Source organism: Aethalodelphis obliquidens, unplaced genomic scaffold (genome assembly GCF_003676395.1).
Source record: "Aethalodelphis obliquidens isolate GAN/ISIS:26980383/991018 unplaced genomic scaffold, ASM367639v1 scaffold2, whole genome shotgun sequence".
Taxonomy (NCBI): Eukaryota; Metazoa; Chordata; class Mammalia; order Artiodactyla; family Delphinidae; genus Aethalodelphis; species Aethalodelphis obliquidens.
Genome location: NW_020837946.1, coordinates 37,802,617 through 37,820,956, shown reverse-complemented (window position 1 = coordinate 37,820,956; position 18,340 = coordinate 37,802,617). Strand labels below are relative to the sequence as shown.

General features: G+C 40.6%; 1 protein-coding gene across 4 annotated transcripts in view; it reads right to left on the bottom strand.

Moving 5' to 3' along the window:
* The window catches only part of ANKRD44 (ankyrin repeat domain 44), a 320,445-nt gene that overhangs the window by 133,160 nt on the left and 168,945 nt on the right, over window positions 1-18,340 (bottom strand). For all 4 annotated transcript variants that reach the window (XM_027125234.1, XM_027125206.1, XM_027125223.1 and 1 more), the window contains exon 4: window positions 10,239-10,309. In XM_027125234.1, the coding sequence (XP_026981035.1) occupies window positions 10,239-10,309 (71 nt within the window). The remainder of the gene's footprint in view (window positions 1-10,238; window positions 10,310-18,340) is intronic.

Below are 18,340 nucleotides of genomic sequence, written 5' to 3'. Positions count from 1 at the left end.
TCTCTCTCACTTTGTCACAGTTTACCCTTCCCCCTCCCCATAGCCTCAAGTCCATTCTCTAGTATGTCTGTGTCTTTATTCCTGTTTCACCCCTAGGTTTTTCATGACATTTTTTTCTTAAATTCCATATATATGTGTTAGCATACGGTATTTGTCTCTCTCTTTCTGACTTACTTCACTCTGTATGACAGACTCTAGGTCTATCCACCTCATTACAAATAGCTCAATTTCGTTTCTTTTTATGGCTGAGTAATATTCCATTGTATATATGTGCCACATCTTCTTTATCCATTCATCCGATGATGGACATTTAGGTTGTTTCCATCTCTGGGCTATTGTAAATAGAGCTGCAATGAACATTTTGGTACATGACTCTTTTTGAATTATGGTTTTCTCAGGGTATATGCCCAGTAGTGGGATTGCTGGGTCATATGGTAGTTCTATTTGTAGTTTTTTAAGGAACCTCCATACTGTTCTCCACAGTGGCTGTATCAATTTACATTCCACCAACAGTGTAAGAGGGTTCCCTTTTCTCCACACCCTCTCCAGCATTTATTGTTTCTAGATTTTTTGATGATGGCCATTCTGACTGGTGTGAGATGATATCTCATTGTAGATTTGATTTGCATTTCTCTAATGATTAGTGATGTTGAGCATTCTTTCATGTGTTTGTTGGCAGCCTGTATATCTTCTTTGGAGAAATGTCTATTTAGGTCTTCTGCCCATTTTTGGATTGGGTTGTTTGTTTTTTTGTTATTAAGCTGCATGAGCTGCTTATAAATTTTGGAGATTAATCCTTTGTCAGTTGCTTCATTTGCAAATATTTTCTCCCATTCTGAGGGTTGTCTTTTGGTCTTGTTTATGGTTTCCTTTGCTGCACAAAAGCTTTTAAGTTTCATTAGGTCCCATTTGTTTATTTTTGTTTTTATTTCCATTTCTCTAGGAGGTGGGTCAAAAAGGACCTTGCTGTGATTTATGTCATAGAGTGTCCTGCCAATGTTTTCCTCTAAGAGTTTGATAGTTTCTGGCCTTACATTTAGGTCTTTAATCCATTTTGAGCTTATTTTTGTGTATGGTGTTAGGGAGCGATCTAATCTCATACTTTAACATGTAGCTGGAATTACTGATTTTTGTAATCAAAAGAAGTCTCTCTTTTCCTGTATCCCACCTTGGCTAAAAAATTAACAGCTAGGAGTTTGCCCTGACAGAAACTTACAAGGTTAAAAAGAAACTAATGTGGGGGAAGGGAAGCTGAACAATTTCTGAATCAAGAAAGGATACTAAAACAGTACTTTTCAAACTATCTGTGGTGAAGGGACAGTTTTTTTTGAATTATTATTATTTCAAATTCATCATGAGTAATTAGAAGAATAATAAAATGAAAAAAAGACAAAGAAATTATAAACTCAATTATTTTATCATTTAATTTAGCAGGCATGAAATTACTCTATCAAATTTCTCTAAAAGTTGCTAAATGCTCACTCATGTCACAAAAGGAAAGACAAAAAGACTCAGACTAGTCACAAGCCGCACTGTGAGCAATGCTGCTTCAAAGCCTTGATTTCTTTTTTAATGAACAAGCATGTGTGAGGATTCCGGCATTTCTCCTGAGTGGAGGGATCAGCCTAGTTAGCATTCACCCTTAGGACTGTAGGCCTTGTTGGATTACACTCCACAGTAGGCTGTCCTATATGAGACACAGAAATAACAGGCAGAGGGAGGAACTGTCACGGGATGTGACACAGGAGGGAACTAGAGATGGCATCTGCAGTCATTTTATTTCTACTTTTTATGACTTTCTCCTTTTATAAAAGGTCACTCCAACCCTGTATAAGAAGTAGAAACATACACTGTGGCACATGGAAAAGATGAGAAGAAATAGGATACATGTGCCTTAAAAACTGTTGCCTCCAATATTTGTTTTTCTTACTCTCAAATGTGCATTGCATTTAAGTGATCATAAATTACTCATGGAAAAGTAATGCTTTATGACTATACAGAGGCCTTGTAGGCATAAACAATGTCAAATTTTATAAACTGTAAGTTGCTTTAGACCAGGGTCTGAGTCTCATACAATTTTCTATACTTGCCACAAAGCCTGGCAGGTATCTGGCACCTAATGTATATTCAATAAATTTGGGTAGAATAAATATATTGGTATAATCATTAGCAAACTCTCTAAGTAATAATATGCAAAAACTAACATGACTTTTTTTTATATACAGCAGGAAAATTAACAAGACATTTACACGGGCTAAGGTCCCTGAGGCTGCGCTCGAGTCCCGAAGGCATTCACTCTATTAATGTAAAATAATAACCAGTTGGGGATTTTACCCTCTACTGATTATAGTAATTTCATATCCTGTAAGAATTGTATAAATTGGTGCCTAATTTGTTCAAATTATTCTTCTAAAAGTACCTATTATTAAACTAAACTTGCACTTTATTATTATAATTATTATTAGAGTACAATTATTCTAAGAACTAGGAGTACAAAGGGAAGACTTGGGGATGTGAAAGAATTCAAACTGTTCAAGAACCACTGGGGGACTTCCCTGGCGGTCCAGTGGTAAATAATCCGCCTTCCAATGCGGGGGACGCGGGCTTGATCCTTGGTCGAGGAACTAACATCCCACATGGCGCGGGGCAACTAAGCCCGCGCACTTCAACTACGGAGCTCGCCTGCCTCAACGAGAGAGCCCGCGTGCCGCAAACTACAGAGCCCAGACGCCCTGGAGCCGGCGCGCCACAACTAGAGAGAAGACTGCGTGCCGCAAGGAAGGGCCCACACACCGCAGCAAAAACGATCCGGGACGCCTCAACGAAGATCCCGCATGCCGCAACTAAGACCAGACGCAGCCAAAAAATAAAGAAAATAAATAATAAAATAAAATAAATAAGTATTAAAAAAAAAAAAAGAACCACTGGCTTTAAACATTGGGAAGGCCAGATACTAAAGTATTTCCAATCTTTAATCTCTGGTCTCAAAGTGTGGTATGTAGACCACATGCATCAGAATCTTCTTTTTGAAATACAGATTTCCAGGCTCAATTACAGGCTTCATCAAAATCACTGGGGGGTGAGGTTCTAGAACAGGTACTTTGTGTGTGTGCATAATTTTATTTATTTATTAATTGAAGTATAGTTGATTTACAATGTTGTGTTAGTTTCAAGTGTACAGCAAAGTGATTCAGCTATATATATACATGAAATTACAAAATATTGAGTATAGTTCCCTGTGCTATACAGTAGGTCCTTGTTGTTTATCTATTTTATATATAGCAGTGTTAGAACAGGTACTTAACAAGCACTGCAGATGATCTCAATGCACACTAAATCTGAATACTACTCATCTACCTTCTAATAGGTTATAAGATGCTTACTTTCTTCCCATTCCAGGTACGATATATGTTCTATATGTGATCATCATTTTATAATCATAAAGATAATTTATGGAAAGCAATAACATTCAAGTCTCCCATATAATTTTTCCAATTCTCCTGTCTATTAGCATTTAGCCCACCATAATGACACCGTTTGTGAGAGGGAAGGGGAAAATGTGATGTTTAAAATTTAAGCTATAAAATAAAATGCTTCTCCTGATCAGATCTGGGAAACATTTTTATACCTGTCAGACTTTTGTCTGCACAGACGCAAAAATAGATGCATCTTATTAGCTGGACCAGTATCCCTAGGGGTGCCCATGTGATGTGAGGGCAGCAGTGGAGCACGGCAGTTAGGAGAGCAGGTTTTCGGGTTACACCCTCCTCCACTTGCTGGCTGTGGTGTCTTAGGTTTGTTCCTTAACTTCTCTGAGATCATGTTTCCTAAATTAGGATTAATAACGGTGTCAATCTCAGAGAGTGATTCAGAGGCTAAAATGGAATAATGTGCAGAAAGCGCTTAGCACACTGCCTAGCACACAGTAAGCCTAGCACACAGTAAGTGCTCAATAAATGTTCACCGTGACAATACATATTTGAACACAATATCCTCAATTCTACACCCCAAAGACAGGATACAACTATTTTCAACATTTCTAACCACAAAATAGCCTCCAGAACAGAAAAGTGACAAGTTCAGCAAATCCTTTGGTGCTCCTCTCAGTTCATTGGAGAAGAAAATGCATGTGTGAAAGGTCAAACACATTTGGACACAAGCCACAGTAGGCTCTATGGTTGTGTACTGGTTGTGTACTGGTTGTCTGCCCTCCACACAGTGTCCAAGAAGGGACACTTTGTACCCCCTTAAGGTCCACATTTAACACTGCGCCTTCCACAGAGTGGGCTTCAATAAACATGTGTCAAACCCTCCAGGTTGGTGTGCATTTCATTCCTTTCCCCTACAGCTGTTCTTTTCCACGGGAAACAAAAAAGCAACAAGAATAAGCTAAACAGGGGAAACGATATGAAATAATTCACAGCAGCACTTCAGATAATTTTCCCTGGCAGCCCCAAATCTTACTCGTGTATGTTATCTAGCATTGCAAAATAAGTTTCCCTAATATTTTCACATGAGACTCTCTTCATTTCTTCACAGCAGTGGGAGCTGTCAGAGAAAGAGGGGGATGAATGGTGACCTGGGCGGGTCAGTGAGAACACAGCACTGGTGGGCTCCGATTATCTGTTTGGTGTTTCCTCCCTGGGAATCCCAGGCATGGGGAGCAGGTGGTGGCGGGAGGAGGAGGGGACTGGGCCTAGAAGGGAGCACACAATGCAGCCTGGTCAGGGCCAAGTTAAGTCTTAAAGGTTCATCTCCACAACCCAATCTATTTTGGACAGTTTTTAAGGGATATGACCATTTCTTGATCTACTTTCTTGTCTGCAGAGGAGCTTTTATAATGTCAAGCATGGGTGGATGTTTAATCAGTATTATGACCTGACACTCCTATTGCTATAACAGGCTCAGGAAATGAATTTAGCAAATGAACATTATTTTTCCAGGCATAGAAATCCAAACATGAAATTTGCCTGATGGAAAGAAGGCTCAGAAATGTTGACGTATACTGGTAACTTTGACTTAACCTGATATCTTGTTGCACACTATTTTTGAAACTTGTTCTGATTTTGCAGGATCCGGTGGCTTAACTTGCTTTTAGTGCCATGCTCCCATAAACAAACTTCAAGTTAGTTTACCTCGCATGCATGAAAGATGATTACCACCAGCGTTCTCTGTGCTGTATACTAGCTCCACGTTAGCAGTTTTACAGAGAACCAGGTGAACACAGCTTAAGTGGAAAACCCAGTCTTTAAGGAATCACTCAAAAAACAATTGTTTCCTGTGCAGGCTAGATGCTAAACATACAATGACAAGCAATAGGCATGCCACTCATTGCAAAGAACTTACTGCCTAGAAGATCTTTTTAATTAAAACAGAAAAACAATTTCAATGGTAGTTTTATATTGTGCTAAGTTAGCCAAGCTGAGCGACGTTTTGCAGAGTTCCCTCCGCTGTACTGTTCCATTTAGGGTTGGTGCTGGAGAAATCTGCATGAGTTTTGGAAGGCATACGTGAAACCACAGACTGACTGGCATGTTGGGTGCCAGGTTTGAGGCAGCTTGTGTACGGTGTCACTGACCAGCTGCATCACTGTGTTGGCAAAGGGCAGTACCAGGTTGATGCGTCTTCAGATCCTGCCATATCTTCTTCAGTTTCTCCCATTCCTGGGCCAGGTGCATGTAAGCTCAGAGGTGAAGCACACAGCGTCTTCTACAAGGCACTCACATCCACGATGCAGAGGCAGTGAGAGACAGACAGGGGTTCCAGTTTATCCCTGTTTTCCCCCATTTCATGTTTAGCTTTTCTTTTCAACTGCAGACCCTGCTGGCCTACAGTGACTTTAGGACCACACAGAAACCAAGGGGATAGCCTTACATAAACTTCTTCAGCAGCTCACACAATTGTGTAAGCTCTAGTTCCTATAGTAAATGTCTTATCTATATTTCTCATTGTGGTTCTGCTTCCCTGATTGAACCCGGAACATTGAAGCCCTGAGAGAGATCAATTACCCACATTTTAGAAGCACAGGGGTTTTGAAGACAACATAGAGTTTATAAGCCTTTCAATGAAGAAATGGCTTTTAAAACATATTTGTGTAAGGAATATCACTGTTTGCCCCGTCTAAGCAATAGACAGATGTGCCAGCTCTCTTACTGAACACACGTATCTTCTTTGGCAAGTGTTAGTAGCAAAACTCCAAAAGACCAGCCCAAACCTTCTCTGTTCTTCCCCTCTCAAGCAAGCTTCCCTTTCCCCAGCTATTTTTTAGGGGAGGCATAAAGTAATGGCTATAGGATAGAATTCACAAAAGGAAGGATGGGATGTAGCCAAGATGGCAGAGTGGGAAGACCCTGAACTCACCTTCTCCCAAAGGCACAACAAAATTGCAACTACTTACAGAGCAACTATCTATGAGAATGACCTGAAGACAGCAGAAAAGATTTCCCACAACTAGATATAAAGAAGGAGCAACTATTTATGAGAATGATCTGAAGACAGCAGAAAAGATTTCCCACAACTAGATATAAAGAAGGAACTACAATGAGATGGATGGGAGGGGCTAAGATGCAGTATACTCAGGACCCATACACCTGGGTCAGCAAACCGGAAGTGGGAAGAATATCACAATGGCAGAGGTCCTCCCCAAGGAGCAAGGGGTCCAAGCCACACATTGGGCTCCCCAGCCCAGGATCCTGCATCAGGAAGATGGGCTCCCAGAAGTTCTGCTTTGGAAACCAGTGGGGCTTGTGTTCAGGAGAGCCAGAGAGCTTAGGAACCAGACTGCTCCTAAAGGGCATGTAGAAAATCTCACATACTCCAAGTCCCAGTGCAGAGGCAGTAGTTCAAAAGGAGCCTGGGTCAGACCTACTTGCTATTCTTGGAGAGCCTCTCAGAGAGGCAGAAGGCAACTGGGACTCCATCTGAGGATAAAGACACTGGTGGCAGCCATTTGGGGGAGTTCATTCTACAATGATGTCAGCACTGGCCAAGTGCCATTTTGGAATCCTCCTGATAGCCTATTAGTGCTGGGGGACTTACCTGCCCATCAGCACCAGCCCGACACCCCCAAGGCTGCACAGCTAACTGCTTGGGGAAACTACCCATCCTCTACCCAGTGGGCCCATACCCTACCCAGTGGGCCCATAGCTACTCCATGAGGCAGAACCTCACAGCCTACCGAGTGGGAGCCAGCCCCGCCTCCCAGCAAACCCACAATAATTGGACCCGCTCCAACAGAGGGGGGCCCACAGCCCAGATGGGGGCACCCCTAGAGCATATAGCTCTGGTGACCAGAGGGAAGCATGCTGTTGGACCCCATAGGGCATCTCCTACATAAGGCCACTTCTCTAAGATCAGGAAATGTAACTGACCTACCTACCACATAGAAATAAACACAGAGAATTAGGCAAAATGAGGAGATAGAGGAGTATGTTCCAAATGAAGAAACAAGACAAAACCTCAGAAAGAGAACTAAATGAAGTAGAGATAAGCAATCAATCCAATAAATAGGTCAAGGTAATGATCATAAAGATGCCCAATGAACTCAGGAGAAGGATGGATGGACACAGCGAGCATTTTAACAAAGAGTTAGAAGATATAAAGAAGAACCAAACAAAGCTGAAGAATACAATAACTGAAATGAAAAATATACTAGAAGGAATCAACAGTAGGTTAGATGACACAGAGGAATCTGGAAGACAGAGTAGTGGAAATCACCCAAGCTGAACAGAAAAGAGAAAAAAAGAATTTTAAAATATGAGGATAGTTTAAGAGACCTCTGGGACAACAGCAAGTGTACTAACATTTCCAATATAGGAGTCCCAGAAGGAGAAGAGAAAGAGAAAGGGGCAGAGAAGTAATAGCTAAAAACTCCCTTAACCTGGGGAAGGAAACAGATATGCAGGTCCAGGAATCCCAGAGAATCCCAAACAAAGCAAACCCAAAGAGGTCCACACCAAGACACAATGTAATTAAAATGACAAAAATTAAAGAAAAAAAGAGAATCTTAAAAACAGCAATAGCGGGCTTCCCTGGTGGCGCAGTGGTTGAGAGTCCGCCTGCCGATGCAGGGGACACGGGTTCGTGCCCCGATCTGGGAAGATCCCACATGCCGCGGAGTGGCTGGGCCTGTGAGCCATGGCCGCTGAGCCTGCGCGTCCGGAGCCTGTGCTCCGCAACAGGAGAGGCCACAACAGTGAGAGGCCTGCGTACCGCAAAAAAAAAAAAAAAACAAAAAAAACAGCAATAGCTTGTTGGGGGAGGGGGGGGGGAGTGGGTGGGGAGGGATGGATTGGGAATTTGGGATTAGCAAATGCAAACTATTATATAGAGAATGGATAAACAACAAGGTCCTACTGTATAGCACAGGGAACTATATTCAATATCCTGTGATAAACCATAATGGAAAAGAATATGAAAAAGAACGTATATATATATACATATATGTATAACTGAATCACTTTGCTATACAGCAAAAAGTAGCATAACATTGTAAATCAACTATACTTCAATAAAATAAATTTCTAAAAATATATTAAAAAATTTTAAATAATAATAAAAAATAAAAGCAGCAAGAGAAAAGCAGCTAGTTATGTACAAGGGATATGATAATCAGCTGACTTTCAGCAGAAACTTGGCAGGCCAGAAGGGAGTAGCACTTTATATTCAAAGCAATGAAAGGAAAAAATGTACAACTGAGAATACTCTACCTGGCAAGGTTATCATTCAGATTTGAAGGACAGACAAAGAGTTTTACAGAGAAGCAAAAGCTAAAAGAATTCAGCACCACTAATCTAGCTTTACAAGAAATGTTCACAGGACTTCTCTTAGTGGAAAAGAAAAGGCCACAAGTAGAAATATGAAAATTATGAAAGGAAAAATCTCATTGGTAAAGGCAAACATAAACTAAAGGTAGTAGATCAACCACTTATAAAGCTAGTAGAAAGGCTAAAAGACAAAAGTAGCAAAATCATCTATATCCACAATAAGTAGTTAAGGGATACACAAAACAAAAAGATGTAAAATATGATATCAAAAACATTAAATATAGCAGGGGGAGTAAAAATTCCGAGTTGTTAGAATATGTTTGAAATTAAGAGATCATCAACATATACATATATGGTAACCACAAGCCAAAAACCTACAACAGATACACATAGAAAAATAGAAAAGAATCTAAACATAACACTCAACAAAGTCATCAAATCACAATGAAAGACAGCAAAAGAAGAAAAAAAACAAAAAAGAACTACAAAAACAACCAGAAAACAATTAATGAAATGGCATTAAGTACATACCTATCAATAATTATTTTAAATGTAAATGGACAAAATGTTCCAATTAAAAGACATATTTGCCATCCTCACCCAAATTTCCAGCATTCAAAATAAATTCTTTCTTGAACACCTACAATGTACCAGGCTTGGGTTACATCAGGAAACAAAACAAAATCCCTGCCATCATGGTGCTTACATTCCAGTGACATGTTTGCCAAACTCAGCATGTTCAAACAGAAATGATTAACTTCCCCAACCCTTGCTCCTTTGCCTCTGCCTTCCATTGGGTTACCAATGGTAATGGTGTTACCATTCACCCAATGGCTTCTTTTCCATCTCACCCTCACAAGTTCCAAATCCTGTCAGGTTCACAACTTATCTCTGCTGTCAACACTCCCCGCTGCTCAGAGGACACCCAGCCCTCTGCTGTTGGACCCAGCCTCTACTATCAGACTTATCTTCTACTACACCCTGTGTTCCAGCTACATCCAACTGAACCCACCATTCAATCACTTCCATGACCCTTGTCCTACAGCATGTTTCTCCTCCTGCCTCAGCCCTCTCTCCTTTTCCTGGCCTGGTAAGTCCCTATCATCCTCTAAGGACTAGCTCAATTGACATGTCTTCTTGGAAGACTTCATCTATTCAAGAAGACAGTTATTTGCTTCCTCCTCCAATTCAGTTATGATACTGTACAGATCTGCTTACCTGTTTGCACCCCCTTCAGACTGAGAACTCACTGAAGTCAAGGATCACACCGTCCATCTTGGACCACCCCAGTCAGCCCCTAGCACCATGCCTGGCACACAGGAGGTGCTTAAACAAACAGCTGTTCAATTTGGTAACCCTCTTGCATTAGAAGTAAAAGCCTCTTGCTCACCAGTGAAGATCCCTAATTCAGCAGAAAGCATTTTTCTCTTTCTAGGAACTGGAGTTGCTAGATTAAATAAGATAATCACTCACTTCACTTCTGGAGGCAACAGCCCGGTGCAGCGGGGTCAGCCACATGTTGTCCTTGGCATTCACACGAGCTCCTGGAACCAAACAGCACAGGTTAGAAGCATAATGCAATTCTGCTGATGTGAAGTCTGATGCTATATCTTGTGCTCTCGTTTGCCGGGTACAACCAACACATTTTGTTTTGTTTTTTCCTTTCTGTTAGTCATGTGCTTTCTAGCCACCAAACAAGGAGAAGACATTGAATGCAGTAGAAGGAGCAAGGTCAGGAGCTGAGGATGTCACAAGAATCAGGCCAAGACCAGATGAGAAATAACAGTGTCTCACTGGGTAGGAGATACAGTTGTAAGAAAGCTGAGATTCTCCAGAACTATAGAAATGTAGGTTCTGAAGAATGAAGAACTTTTCAGGGGTGTGTATGCATGTGTGTGTGTGTGTGTGTGTGTGTGTGTGTGTGTGTGTGTGTGTGTTCGTGTTCCTGAATGTTATATTCCTGAATATAAAATATAGAATCATATACATTATTTTATTTTTAGTCATTAAGCGTATTTATCTCACAGGGCACACAACATCCTTCTTGGAAAACTGTTAGCGATGAGCAGCCTTCCAACAAGTGTATATTAGAGGCCAGTGAAGTTGAGTTCTAATGAGATTTGATCTGGGCTAAAGGGATTAGCAGAAATCCGTTTTATCCAAGAATCCCAATTATTTCTCTGGAACTAGCAAAATACTTTGGTAGGAAGAAGCCAGGTTCCATGGAGCTTTTGGACAGACACAACATGAAGCCTATGTAGGCTGCTCACGGCTCGCTCATACTATGGGGTGGGCATACAGGCTGACACAAGAGCCAGAGCCCGGTCATACTCAGGGAGGTGCCCGTGCTCAGCTCCCCGGGAGCCACATCACAATCACGGAGCAGAAGCTCCACAGGAACACATTCCCGGAAAGTAGAGTATGCCCTCCGCCCATGACACCTGCACAGTTCTCCATGCGTACACGTCCACCAAGCTACAACTGAACCACTACAACACCCAATATGAGCTTCCTTTTTTTGGAATCTGGATTTTGATCAGTCTTCTGGTCAGAGATGGAAAGTTTTATAAAAGGACTGCAAAAGGAGAGGAGGAGAAAATATCTATGATATCTTTGCAGATGTAATGAGAGGAGCCTGTTTCAGCCTTAGGACAACAAGGAAGGAAGCTCAAAGAAACTGGAAAGTAAGGCAGAGGAGGGGAAGTGCAAAGGAGGTGGCTCTGAGACAAGGGCCGAGAAAGTGAGTCAAGTGTAAGCAGAGGCTGACCAATCTCTGTGAGGCCAAGGCCAGCTGACAGCTAAAAAACAGGAACCGTGTTCAGAAAAGACAAAAAGGCAGCAGGAGACTTTCATGGATAAATGTGTGCTAGAAATTTAATTTAATCATAGAACTTACACTGTTTTTTCTCTTTAACTGAAGAAGAAATACCATCAACCATACTAGTGATAGAAAACAAGAACATAATAATCCCTAAAACAAAGAGAGAGAGAATGTCTCTTCTCCCCTCATTCTGATTTCATTAGTTGGAGGTGGGACCAGGCACAGGTATTTTTAAAAAACTCCCCAGGACCCACGGTTATTGTAATAGGCTATTAAGATTGAGAGCCACCGGTAAATTGTTGCTTAGTTTATCAAGCTTAAAATTAGTTGAATCCTAATTCTACTAACTTCATCCAGGCAGCTTACCTGAAAAGGTTCAAGCCCCTTACATCAGTAAGAACCAAACAAAATCAGTTTGGTGGTGCTAAGACGCCAAGGCAGCAGACATCTCACTCCCCAGTAGCAGGATGTCCTGGGCTAAATGCTCTGGAGTGAAATGAATGAGGTCTGGGAAGGACAGTGGGATTCATGGTCAGAAGACCCAGATTTGATTCTGATTTCAGCACCTACTGGCCCAGCTACCAAAAGCCACTACTCCGTAAAATGAGGCTAACAACAACATAATAATAATACTTCTCTACCCACCTTATGAGGTGATTGGGAGAATCAAGTGAATTTGAAGGTGCTTTGTAAATTGCAAAGCACTAGAAAAATATTAGCAGTTCTTATTTCCAAATCCCCTCTAATGTCATATTTACTTCTAAATCTATGACTCAGGTCTTCAAGGAAGTGAGAGGCATAGTCTTTGCCCAGGAAAGTAGGGGGAAGTCAAACATATAGATTTAAGAATGCAGGGCTTCCCTGGTGGCGCAGTGGTTGAGAGCCCGCCTGCCGATGCAGGGGACACGGGTTCGTGCCCTAGTCCGGGAAGATCCCACATGCCGCGGAGCGGCTGGGCCCGTGAGCCATGGCCGCTGGGCCTGCGCGTCCGGAGCCTGTGCTCCGCAACGGGAGAGGCCACAACAGTGAGAGGCCCGCATACCACAAAAAAAAAAAAAAAAAGAATGCAAAGAACCATCACCTAGAGATTGCACAAACAGGTATCTTTTGAAGATTAAGAGAGACTCAGATGCTAGAGAATGCCAAGGAGGAGGAAACCCAGATGTAATTGAGAGCAGAAAATATTGTGAATTTTAAAACAAAATTTTCCCTACCAAAAAACAAATTTTAGCTTTCCTCTCCTAAGTCTTAGTTCCAAGGGAGCACCAGATGATTGTTACAAAGCCTACCTTTCTGGTTTAGAAACAAACAGTATTTATCCCTCAGGTCCTAGTATTTCTTCTTCCAACATTCAGCTATTCAACCCTTCTAAAATTACCCATCTTTTTGTCAGGCCTTTACCCGGGTCATAAATATGTCTATTTTACCATATTGTGCTTATACCTGCATATCAGAAGACAGACCTTTTATTCTCTCTCATAACTCAAATGCATATTTGTTACTTAATCCTAGGCTGTTTCTTTGACACGTCACAAACATCACCCAGATTTCACGAAGACCTGGATTCAAGCCTCATTCCCTACCAGTAGAGATGGCTGTATCAGGGTGTCCCTTCAGATTCCCTGTCCACATTTAAGGGACTTCCGTGTCACGAAGTCAAATCAGTCACCTGAGATGAAGAACATCTGGCCATAAGTTCCCTCTGTTTCTGGGTTTGAATTTTCACCTGGCTGTCTGCATGATGTTCTTATCAACACTTTAGTACGTTTGTAGGAAGGAATGCTACATGGGACAGATTGATACCCACTATGGGTAGCATATCAGTTCTGCCTCAGAGCCTCTAAATCAGTGCTGCCCAATGGAAATATAATGTGAACCAAGTAACTGAAAATTTTCTAGTAACCACACTAAAAATGGTATAAAAAACAAGTAAACTAACTTCAGTAATATATTTTACTTACTTAACTCAATATATCCAAAATATTATCGTGTAATTGAATTTTTTAATTATTGAGATAATTTGCATTCTTTTTTTTATGCTAAAGCTTCAAAATCCCATGTGTATTTCACACTCACAACACATCTCCATTCAATCAGGCCACACTTCAAGTGTTCAACAGCCACAGCTGGAGTGTGGCTACCATACTGAACAGCGCAGCTCTAAATGCTAGGTGGCAGAGCCCAGGCTTGGCTACTCGTTTGCTTGAGTAGCTCTCTTCAGTTCTAAGGAGCTATGATTCTACCATTAGAGCTGTGAAACTGCTAAGAGCCGTGTTAAGAATGGCTAACGTGATCTGAACGCTGACTCTCTATACTAACGTACGTGTAATCCATTTAATAGGGAGATACTCTTATTATGCCAGTTTTATAGATGAGGGAACCAAGGCCATGAGAAATAACATGCTCCAGGTCCCCAGCTAGGAAATGGTAGATTTGAACCCAGGTAGTCTGACTTCAAAGCCAAGCTCTAGGGCAGTGTGCCTCACTTCAAAACTAGCAACATTCACACAGCATTCAACTAACACTGATTGCATTTCCCTTCCATTTTCCCCATCTTTCTCTCCGGTCCTTAGAGTCACTCTTCTCTCCCTCTTTCTCCACTTTCATGTATATATTTTTCATACATATGTATATATTCCCCAGTGATTTCATTCCTCCTTTCTCATATTTTTCCTTCTAGTTCCAAACACCGGTTATAATAATATGGAACAGAAATATATATTTTGTTATTCATGGTCTTTCACAGAGTAAATATTGTGTATAAACTTAAAAAGCTAATGCAAGAAGAAGAAACCCAAATGGTAAGACACATGTGAAAAGATACTTCTCAAAATTCATCAGGGAGAAGCCAATGAAAGCAACATTAACAAAGCATATTGCACACATCAAACTGGGGAAAATTTTGAAGTGTGAAATGCCAAGAGTTAGCAAGGATATGGAGCAACAGGGAAACATAGATACAGATGGTGAGAGTGTGAATTGGTACAACCCCCTTTGGAAACAGGGTGGTGCTACCTAATAAAACTGGTGATGTGTGTGCCCTAGCACCCAGCAATTCCACCCAATCATATACCCTAGAGAAACTCTCATACATGTACAAGAATATTCACTGAAGCATGTTTGTAACAGCAAGATATTGGGATCCCAAATGGTGATCAAGAGGAAAATGGAAAAATACACTGTGGTATATTTGTACAATGGAATGCTACACTGTCATGGAAAGGAACAGACTGAAGTTACATATATAAACATATGCACTTCAAAAACACAACATTGAATGAACAAATGAAGTTGCAGATTAATACCAACGGCTTAATACCAGTTACATAAAGTTTTTAAATTTACAAAAACAAAGCAATATGTTGTTTATAGATGCACAGATTGAAAAAAAAGTAATAAATATGGCTAAAGAAAACAACTACCAATTCTGGAGAGTGGTTGCCTCTAGGGAGGGAGGGTGTGAAAGGATAAGGAAAGGATACAATGGGCTTCAACTGTGTCTTCAATGCTTTACTTCCTTTTCAAAAAGATATAATGCAAGTATAGAAAAATCTTAAGATTTCTTAAAGCTTATATACATGGGTATTAATTACCTTATTCTCCATACTTTTCTATACATTTGAAATATTTTCTAATAAAATACTTTTTTTTTTAGATGTTGGGGGTAGGAGTTTTAGTAATTTATTTATTTATTTTTGCTGTGTTGGGTCTTCGTTTCAGTGTGAGGGCTTTCTCTAGTTGTGGCAAGCGGGGGCCACTCTTTATCGCGGTGCGCGGGCCTCTCACTATCGTGGCCTCTCTTGTTGCGGAGCACAAGCTCCGGACGCGCAGGCTCAGCGGCCATGGCTCACGGGCCTAGTTGCTCCGTGGCATGTGGGATCTTTCCAAACCAGGGCTCGAACCCATGTCCTCTGCATTAGCAGGCAGATTCTCAACCACTGTGCCACCAGGGAAGCCCTAAAATACTTTTAAGAAAGCTAGTACGCTTAAAGTTTTATGTCTCTTAATGAAAATGGTTCAGGGGGGATTAAGTTGCTTTTTCTTACACTACTGTTTTCTTGGTTAGTCGCCCTTCTTGTTAGAAGAATGACACTTTCATACAAAATGGCCCATACATAGTCTCTTCCAGGACTTTCCTAAGGCTCACCCAAGGAGAAACATGCCAAGACACACAGTGATCAAACTGACAAAATTTAAAGACAAAGAAAAAGTATTAAAAGTAACAAGGGAAAAACGACAAATAACATAAAAGGGAACTCCCATAAGTTTAACAGCTGATTTCTCAGCAGAAACTCTACAAGCCAGAAAGGAGTGGCACGATATATTTAAAGTGATGAAAGGGAAAAAACTACAACCAAGATTACTCTACACAGCAAGGATCTCATTCAGATTCGAGGGAGAAATCAAAAGCTTTACAGACAACCAAAAGCTAAGAGAATTCAGCACCAGTGCTACAACAAATGCTAAAGGAACTTCTGTAAGTGGGAAACACAAGAGAAGAAAAGAACCTATAAAAACAAACCCAAAACAATTAAGAAAATGGTCATAGGAACATACATATCGATAATTACCTTAAATGTGAATGGATTAAATGCTCCAACCAAAAGACACAGGCTCATTGGATGGATACAAAAACAAGACCCATCTATATGCTGTATACAAGGGACCCACTTCAGACCTAGGGACACATACAGACTGAAAGTGACGGGATAGAAAAAGATATTTCATGCAAGTGGAAGTCAAAAGAAAGCTGGAGTAGCAATACTCATATCAGATAAAATAGACTTTAAAATAAGAATTTTCTAAGGGACAAGGAAGGACACTACATAATGATCAAGGGACCAACCCAAGAAGAAGATGTAACGATTATAAATATATATACACCCAACATAGGAGCACCTCAATACATAAGGCAAATACATAACAGCTATAAAAGAGGAAGTCGACAGTAACACAATAATAATGGGGGACTTTAACACCTCACTTACACCAATGCACAGATCATCCAGACAGAAAATTAATAAGGAAACACAAGCTTTAAGTGACACAACAGACCAGACAGATTTAATTGATATTTTTAGGACAGTCCATGCAGAAACCGCACATTACACTTTCTTCTCAAGTTCACATGGAACATACTCCAGGACAGATCACATCTTGGGTCACAAATCAAGCCTTGATAAATTTAAGAAAATTGAAATCATATCAAGCATCTTTTCTGACCACAACGCTATGAGATTAGAAATAAATTACAGGGAAAAAAACATAAAAAACACAAACACATGGAGGCTAAACAATACGTTACTAAATAACCAAAAGATCACTGAAGAAATCAAAGAGGAAATCAAAAAATAACTAGAGACAAAAGACAACGAAAACACAATAATCCAAAACCTAAGGTATGCAGCAAAAGCAGTTCTAAGCGGGAAGTTTAGAGCAATATAATCCTACCTCAAGAAACAAGAAACACTTCAAATAGACAATCTAACCTTACACCTAAAGGAACTAGAGAAAGAAGAACAAACAAAACCCAAAGTTAGTAGAAGGAAAGAAATCATAAAGATTAGAGCAGAAATAAATAAAATAGAAACAAAGAAAACAATAAAAAGATCAACAAAACTAGAAGGTGGTTCTTTGAGAAGGTAAACCAAATTGATAAACCTTTAGTCAGACTCATCAAGAAAAAGAGGGAGAGGACTCAAATCAATAAAATTAGAAAAGAAAAAAGAAAAGTTACAATGGACACTGCAGAAATACAAAGCATCATGACAGACTACTACAAGCAACTCTATGCCAATAAAATGGAAAACCTGGAAGAAATGGACAAATGCTTAGAAAGATATAACCTTCCAAGACTGAACCAGGAAGGAACAGAAAACATGAACAGACCAATCACAAGTAATGAAATTGAAACTGTGATTAAAAATCTTCCAACAGGGCTTCCCTGGTGGCGCAGTGGTTGAGAGTCCGCCTGCTGATGTAGGGGACATGGGTTCGCGCCCCGGTACGGGAAGGTCCCACATGCCGCGGAGCGGCTAGGCCCGTGAGCCATGGCCGCTGAGCCTGCACGTCTCGAGCCTGTGCTCTGCAACGGGAGAAGCCACAACAGTGAGAGGCCCGCATACCACAAAAAAAAAAAAAAAAAAAAAAATGGGCAGAAGACCTAAATAGCCATTTCTCCAAAGAAGACATACAGATGGCCAAGAGGCACATGAAAAGCTGCTCACCATCACTAATTATTAGAGAAATGCAAATCAAAACTGCAATGAGGTATCACCTCACACCGATTAGAATGGGCATCATCAGAAAATCTACAAACAACAAATGCTAGAGAGGGTGTGGAGAAAAGGGAACCCTCTTGCACTGTTGGTGGGAATGTAAATTGATACAGCCACTATGGAGAACAGTATGGGGGTTCCTTAAAAAACTAAAAATAGAATTACTATATGACCCAGCAATCCCACTACTGGGCATATACCCAGAGAAAACCATAATTCAAAAAGAAACATGCACTCCAATGATCATTGCAGCACTATTTACAATAGCCAGGTCATGGAAGCAATCTAAGTGCCCATCGACAGATGAATGGATAAAGAAGTTGTGGTACATATATACAATGGAATATTACTCAGCCATAAAAAGGCACAAAACTGGGTCATTTGTAGAGATGTAGATGCACCTAGAGACTGTCATACAGAGTGAAGTAACTCAGAAAGAGAAAAACAAATATTGTATATTAACACATATATGTGGA